General features: G+C 38.6%; 1 protein-coding gene across 1 annotated transcript; it reads left to right on the top strand.

The window, feature by feature from the left end:
- Positions 1–5,468: 5,468 nt before the first annotated feature.
- LOC139462612 (uncharacterized protein KIAA1958-like) lies at positions 5,469–8,440 on the top strand. The gene is made up of 4 exons (XM_071244446.1): positions 5,469–6,672; positions 6,892–7,157; positions 8,150–8,230; positions 8,303–8,440. The coding sequence occupies exons 1-4, from the start codon at positions 5,469–5,471 to the stop codon at positions 8,438–8,440; spliced, it is 1,689 nt and encodes a 562-aa protein (XP_071100547.1).
- Positions 8,441–8,817: the final 377 nt, after the last annotated feature.

Genomic DNA, 8,817 nt, shown 5'->3' with positions numbered 1-8,817 from the left:
AACCACAGATTTGCCTGACCCACATGAGAGTATTAACGACGTTACAGCTTGAAGCACTGAGGGTTTCGTCTCAACTAAATATATGTTTGTATTGGTGAAACCCAAGCGTAAAGGGTCCAGCTCTCTTGCATAACACCTCGTTCGCCTGACCCAAACTGTATTATTTACTGCCCTTCAGGTTTGTTTTAGCTAGAATATAAATCTGCGGCGTAAAACAAAAGTCAATGACTCTCTCAATAAAAATATACATACCACAACTCTGGTCAACTGAATAGTGAATACCATCTCAAATGGCTGGTAAACTTTGAAAGGAAAGAATCCTTTCTGTTTCACACGCGACGGGCCCCATTTGCCTCTGACGTTATCGTTGGTCACCACGACTTGCTGAGCACTCCTGACACTGATGAAGGCATGGGAGACGCTTCGGCCTTGTCTTAGATAGACATCGAACCTGTAACACGACTTTTCAAAATGTCAATATCGATTTTCCCCACATGGGAATAATGTGTGGAGCCGATTTCGGGTGTCCCCCGCCGTGATATTGCTTGAATTGTGCTTAGAGCGGCGTGAAACGATACTCACTCACTAGTTTAAGTTAAGTTTTGGGTCGGCTATGAACCCAAAGCATTATTTTGTTATGATAAGTTCAGTGTGGCTGAGTTTCTTTACTTTGTTCAGACAATAAGAACTTCCTTTGTACTTTCATTTGTTTCATTTATTAATATTCATGATGAAACATGAAACATGTCTTTACTGTTTAACCTGAAATTAGATAGATATGTCGTCTAGTTGACTGTTCTGGTCAAAATTAACTGCTCAAGTTTGACATTGAACTAATTTCTATTTTCAGCTTGACATAATTTTCTTTCTAGCAATTCTTAAAGTAATGCAATATGGTGTGACATGGTTACATCAAGTCAAAGTTTGTTATACAAGCCTGATATGCAAACATATTAAATGACACATACAAAAATCGGTAACTGGAGATAATAACTTAAAGAACGAAATCTTGTTACATTAAATAAAACGGCCAAAGTCGGGTGCCAACTGACAGTTAAAAATTCCTGCATCTACCCCCAAAAGAAGTTACAGATATTCACTTTTAGTGACATCTTGTGACATTCAATCCAAACGTTATCTCGTGACATAAACTCTAAAGGGTCTTCTCGTCACATTTAACCCAAAGGTCATGTTCTGACATTCTCTCCCAAGGTCAGCTAATGTCATTCAATACCAAGGTCATCGTGTCATTACAATGGCTGTAATATCTCACATTACCAACAAAAGACACATACGGTTTGAAGGGGGAAATCATTGACAACTCCTTGAACAACAACAGGTGATGCTGACATTCAGGTAAGAGAACCAGAAATAAGGGAACAGAGAGAAAGAGAAACAACAGGTAAAAGAAATAGTAGGTAACAGAAAAAAACAGCAACATGAATAAAGGAAATAACGTAACAGAACTACACATAAAAGTCACGGAAGTTCAAATATAAGTAATAAAAGGTAACAGAAATACAGGTAACACATGCACAGGTAACAGAGCAACATATAACGGGCATACGAGTAACAGAAATAACAAGTAACAGAACTACAGGTCACGTAAATTAGGCGTAACAGAACTGCTGATAACAGGAATAACAAGTAACAGTAGTATAGAAACAACAGGAAACATATTAACAGATGATAGAAATAACAGGTAACACAAATTACAGGCACTACCTGAACTCGACACCGTGTACACTGCAACCCACATATGGAAATAATAAATCATCAATTTAGAAGAGTGAGTGAGTGAGTGAGTGAGTGAGTGAGTGTTACTGTCGAGTCTATATGGTACTGTCGAGTATGTATGTTACCCTCGTGACTATATGTTACTGTTGAGTCTATAGAAAACTGTCCAGTCTGTATGTTACCGTTGAGTCAATATATTACTGTTGAGTCTGTATGTTACTGTTGAGTCTATGTATTACTGTTCAGTCTATATATTACTGTTGAGTCTGTATGTTACTGTTGAGTCTGTATGTTACTGTTGTGTATATATATTACTGTTGAGTCTGTATGTTACTGTTGAGTCTGTATATTACTGTTGAGTCTATATATTACTATTGAGTCTGTATGTTACTGTTGAGTCTGTATGTTACTGTTGAGTATATATATTACTGTTGAGTCTGTATGTTACCGTTGAGTCTATATATTACTGTTGTGTCTAAATATTACAATTGAGTCTGTATGTTACCGTTGAATCTATATGTTACTGTTGAGTCTGTATGTTACTGTTGAGTCTATATATAACTGTTGAGTCTGTATGTTACCGTTGAGTCTATATAGTACTGTTGAGTCTGTATGTTACTATTGAGTCTGTATGTTACCGTTGAATCTATATGTTACTGTTGACTCTGTATATTACCGCTGAGTCTATATATTACTGTTGAGTCTGTATGTTACTGTTGAGTCTATATATTACTATCGAGTCTATATATTACTGTTGAGTCTGTATGTTACCGTTGAGTCCATATGTTTCTGTTGAGTCTGTATGTTACCGTTAAGTCTATATATTACTGTTGAATTTGTATGTTACGGTTGAGTCTATATATTACTGTTCAGTCTATATATTACTGTTGAGTCTATATGGCACTGTCAAGTTTGTATTTTACTGTCGTGACTTTATGTTATGGTTGAGTCTTTTTGTTACTTTCGAGATAATATTGTTATAAGGTTAAATGCTTCTCAAAAACATTGGAAAATTGTAACAAAATTTAAACTAATTCAACTTTTTATAGCTGCATTGATGTAGTTGCATTGTACATGAAGTTTGTGACAGAGAGCCTCTAGTTAGAAATGGATTAATAGAGAAAGGACATTTCACATTCACCATCGGATTGTTTCTCAACATTTCATATTTATTATTGGATTGGTGCCACATTTTCGGTGATTAGTTAATGAATCAGCAGATGAGTAGAATCTGGAGTGAGTCTAAAACCAATAGAGAGATACTTAAATGTATCCGGAGGCTTTAGTATCTTTCCAAGTACGACACACATGAGTTCATGGTCACATCAAACTTTTAACGAATCAAATTGAGGTATAATTACATAATGACAAAGAACGGTCAGACTCGGACACTTTAAACAGATACGTTCAGCACTAGCTGAGGAGAGCAGGCTTTACCAGAGACTGAAGCCGATCGTTTTTCAGTCTTATTTCGAAGTTGTATTTGGAACTGGCGTGGAGCGATTACACGTATGTGAGTATCACCTATGAGTTCTGTTGATCAATGAGAACAAGGGCCGGTACATGAATGCTGATGGAGATAGTTCGGAGTCTGGGTTGATAGACCATTTTACCCCGTGCCTTAACGGACCCTTGGCTGACCATGCAGGTGGTGGAGGCATGTCTCCCAATGTCCACAACAGGGCGGAACGACAATAAAGTAGGTCACTGTAGTAGGGTTCAGTTAACCCCACTACGCCAATATGGTACTGTCCTGTCAATGTTACTGTTGTGTCTGTTTGCTACTGTTGAATATATATGTTACTGTCGCATTTATATGTTATTGTGTCTATATGCTACTCTCGTGTCTATATGTTGTTACTTACCTGTTTCTTTTCCGTGTCGGTACACCCTTCACGGTGACGTGTGTTCCTCGGTGTGCCGTGCAAGGGAACTTCTGAGTTACAGGGACAGATGACTGAAAAGAACAAGCGCATGTTGGCTCAGTAAAAGAATGCTAAAGTCATACCCGTCATCAACACCAAGGTCGTACCCGTCCTTGACTTCCGCCCTTAGCACTTCGTACACTTCGTACACTTCGCCCATAACATTTTTTTTGCAGGTGAAGTTTACATGATAAACAACTTTTCCACTGGACGAGCTCGAGAGGTCAGTCACATGACGGCGAAATTGACTTTCATATTCAGGGTTTTAGTATACATTGAAAAACGTCCACGAATATCCTAGCGACGACCCAACCCAGTGAACAAAGTTGTTGTATCGACTCGATCCGTGTCTAGGCTGGCAGTGACAGTCCACGACAATCTATTCATTTACCTAATTATCTATTTGACATATCTCTAATACTACCTTTCACTGATCAGCCAACATATATAACCGCCACAGGTTCATTAACAACTTCGGAAATCTCATCCGTCATGTTTCATATTTGATGTAAATGTACTATAACGCGCTGTCATTGTGACTGACTTGCACACCTTTCTCATTCAATGATGATATCATTTGAATACATTTGTTGTGAACAAACTAAAACAGTTGTTCCTGAAGACGAAATTGAGCATACATACGCTCACGTTACCTCTCTTTTTAAGGAACTATTTTATTCCGCGATACAGTTCTTGTTTGACTGTCATTGTGAACATGAAATCCCACTTGATATTAAATAAAATTGTGTATAGATCTTCGAGGTAACAAAATAGCAATGTAAAAAGTAATACGGATAGATTTTGACTTTGTGTGAGTCTATTGCAGTGTGAATCCTTATTGAGTGAGGGCCAAACGTTGTATGAACGTTGTCGCAAAGTGCGAGGTTCATACTGCAATGAACTCACACATTCAATTCATTTCTTAAGTATCGATATTCAATATTCAATCAGTGGTAATTTACTGGAGTATTACTGGAGTCTCACCAGTTTGTCCCAGTAAATCTGATGACACACAGCTGAAGGGTCGAGGGTACTCCAGTCGCCTGACTTGAGGCAGGTCCTGGTGTTGTCCACTTTGCGACAGAAGCCGTAGTTGATGTTGCAGGTGTAGCTAGCAATGTCTGCATCTTGTCTAGATGGAGCTGACACTTTAGCGTTGGGGATGGAGCTTGGTGAACTACATCCTAGGGAGCATTAAAAGAGAATTGTAAACATTTCTCGTGTTTTGTACACACGGTTTCCACGGAACTACAATAATGTTTAATTAAATCCATCGTTAAATACAAGTTTGTCTACGCATCGTCTCTATTAAATGCGAAAGTGTTTTTATTGTTCGATGAAAATTCAATACTGATGTATTCTCTTCCAACCATTTGTAAGATGATCTTTTCTTCAAACATGATATAAATTCACAACGATATGCCCTTGTGACCATGATGTTGTAGGACCTTAACGTCATTGAACATATTTATGTCTAATAGAACTAAAAAAAAGTTTTCAGTGGAACACACTACCCGAATGTCAGATGTTTTATCAAATTTCAATCCTTATGTAATCTTTTATGCCATGTTATGTGTAGGATATGGTCCGAAAAGGCACGATTATTTTTGCACGTGGGGCGAGTTCGAGGCCGTCAGGCCGAGACCTTGCTTCACGTGCAAAAATAATCGTGTCTTTGAGGACCATATCCAACTTAAAACAGAGTCCCATTCAAAATACATGTTAAACTAATGTCCACCCAATATGCACGTGCATATATATTGGAGGGTCGTTCTTGTTTATGCCGAATCGATAGGAACTGCGCGCATGAACGCGCTAAAGTTCGAGCAAAACTATTGGAGCCCTCGTCTTATAAGAGCGCGGAAAAGCACGTGCGATTTCTCAATTCGCTTTCAGTCTTTGTACGTGATTAACATGGGAGATTTCGATTCCGATTCCGATATTCATTTCATTACACAAAATCGTTTTACGAGCTCGTACCAGGCAGAATTTAACTCAGATTTCGAAAGACTTATTAATACTGATATTGAAACATTTGACGTGGCTGTACCAGATTTTGATGTTGGTAAAAGTGATATCTTGGAATCAGATGAGTTCTCTGGAACTGATACAGATTTGGTGGAACTCTCTCAACAAGTAGAAGCAAGTATTCCCCAGGCCATACCAATTCCCATTACTACTCATACCATTGATGACGCAGACAGTATTTCCGGAAATAACGCAGGTCCTATTCCTAACCGTTTTAGCAATCCTGTGTCAGAACAGGATCTTCAAAGTCTTTGTAATTCGGCTTTTTCTCAGAACACAGAAAACAAGAGTAGGTGGGCCCTCAACGTCTTCCAAGCGTGGGTCAAGGAAAGACAATCACGTGGGTTACGTGATGACGTCTTGTTAAACCCCGACATTATTGCCCTTTCGCATCGTGAAACAGATCTTAATAAAACTCTCATGCGTTTCTTGGTAGAAGTACGAAACCAAAAAGGTGAAGAATATCGGGGAAATACGTTATATGAACTGATTGCGTCATTGCAATACTATCTCCGAAGACATGATGTCGAGATTAACGTTTACGAGTCTCCTTATTTCAAGGGAATGAGAAACGTCTTGGATGCTCGCATGAAGTCATTAGCTAAGCAGGGTATTGGCATTGAGAAAAGACAGGCAAATGTTGTTTCAGTTGATCAAGAGGATATACTGTGGGAGAAGGGTATGCATGGCGAGGATACGCCTCAAAAGTTGCTAGACACTTTGGTCTATCTCATTGGCTTAAACTGTGCACTTCGAGCTGGAGACGAACACAGGAATCTACGTGTGGGCCCCAATTCTCAATTTCAAATAACAGAAGATTCAAGTGGCGTCACCTATTTGAAATATACTGAGGACATTTCTAAGACAAACAAAGGCGGCTTAAAAAGTCGAAAATGTTCAAGGAAGACCATTCGAGTGTCAGAGAACGTTGAACTGCCACAGCGATGTCCAGTCCGACTATACCGCAAATACATGTCTCTGAGGTAAGTTTTTAGGCATAGAATTGAATTTAAAACAGTTTGTTGCAGTCAAATTGTTTATTATGTGATTTGCAATTGATCTGCATGTGAAAAAATAACAATTTTTTCTCTTAAATAACAGCAACAATCGCGCTTAAAGTACATATGAATCTTTGCTTAATTTATGTGGTGTGAATCCCGATTTCAAATTCTTATAATTTTTGACTGCATTGTATATTTCGGACCCAACAATGGTAAATGCAACGCATTTTACCTGCGACCACTCCACTACGTCAAGGAGGGTGTCATGTATGCCGATATTCCCGTCGGGAAGCACCCGTTACGTGCAACAGTTTCCAAACTCTTCAAGCAAGCTGGTATTGAAGGATATTTCACTAATCATTCTCTTCGAGCAACGGCAGCTACTAGACTGTACGATTCCGGCCTGGACGAGCAATTGATAGCCGAACGCACTGGACACAGATCTCTGGCTATCCGTAGCTACAAGGTATTTGTATTCACTGGTGTTTCTAGATGTGTCGTTTTGATCTCAAGTCCTGTCGGAAATCCTAAAAATTGAATTTTCGCCTTTACCCTCAATATCATATTTTTAAAGTTTTACTGAAATACCTAATCTAAATCATAAATGCTCTGTATGCCTAGGGTTTTATCATTTTTATGTTTCTAATGAGCAATTTCTAATTGTAAATTTACAGGTGGAAGCTTTATCCAAAATATTCTACTTTTGCAGGAGCGTTGTATATCTTCAAATATGGGGGAAAATAAAGAAATTAAGGAAATCTGAAACAGACTATAAATTGATGCAAATGTAGTTTTGTAGCACATATTTTTACTGTTTAAAATAATGCTTCATTATTGGTTGCTAATATCAATGTTGCGATAAATGGGTGAGTTAAATTTCTTATTTTTTTTCATCGCCTCACCTATTATTTAAAACCTACTCCCATAATGCATATTTCATTAGATGTACATAGCCAAACCAGGGTTTATGCCATAACGTTTAAAGTACTTTCTCTCATCCTAACATAAAGATAACTTTAATAAAGATTTGACATTTTTCTCCCGGGAAGCAGTCGTTTCATTTATAACTTTATGATTCCTAACTTCAGTCCCATTCTCATAAAACCGCTCGGTTTGATAATATTTGCCTTTATATTTTATGGAGACTCCCCAATACATTGACTGTCATCTAGGTCAGCTTTGTACCTGTCAGGTGACCGGTCACTTACGTCATACCCCTCCCCCCCACCCCCACCCCGTGATTATAGTCTATTTCACACATTTAGGTGCACAAATGAATGAGTATCCAACGGTTTAGCTGTAAACATGCATTTCTAACATTGTGACATTAAACTAGATGATAACCGATGTTATTTAATGTGATATTTCTTACAATCTTTACTGTATGAACAAAGTACGATTTATCATTTGACATCGTCCAATATGCATTGTAAACTCGCACAACACTTTTTGTTACAGAGAACATCTGCACAGATGGAGGACCGAGTAGACGGAGTTATTCAGAGAAAACCGGGAGCCTCTGCAACTGTGACATCTGCCGCCTCTGGTCCCGCTATCGCACCTTCGAAAACGTTGGTATCTACCGCCTCTGCTGATGCTAAATCGGCTGAGACAATGTTGACACCTACAGCGGTTCTGGATGAAACGTCAACAGTCGCAGTAACAGAAACAACTACAGCCGAGAGTGCAGCAAAAAAATCCATGAAACTCGTATTACCAGATGGGGCAACTTTGTCGTTGTCTTTCTGAAATAAATTTAATTTCTAATGTGTCTCCGTTTCATTTACCTCAGAGGACAGAAATCATGGTAGTTTTATAGTGTTAACACAAATACAGGACGGTTCGTGTATTTGGCATTTAGCGCCTTTATTACAAACAGAATTTCAGTTATATCACGGCGGCATGTTCATTGCAGAAGAAAAGCCTGCCAAACTAGTGTGGTTATGTGTTGCAGGGTAACGTGCGAAGGTCGACTGGCATATGCAAACCAATGGTGAGCGTAGTTCCTTAACTAATTGGGAGGGTGCGTTTCTACGTTTTGTCTATCAAAGTTCACAAACACGGTTCGACTGACATGATCGGCTAATGGAGTTTAAACTATTGGAGGGTGCACATTAGTTGATAAC

Source organism: Haliotis cracherodii, unplaced genomic scaffold (assembly GCF_022045235.1).
Source record: "Haliotis cracherodii isolate W230 unplaced genomic scaffold, xgHalCrac1.p SCAF_15, whole genome shotgun sequence".
In the NCBI taxonomy this organism is placed as follows: Eukaryota; Metazoa; Mollusca; class Gastropoda; order Lepetellida; family Haliotidae; genus Haliotis; species Haliotis cracherodii.
This window is presented reverse-complemented; position numbering and strand designations above follow the sequence as displayed.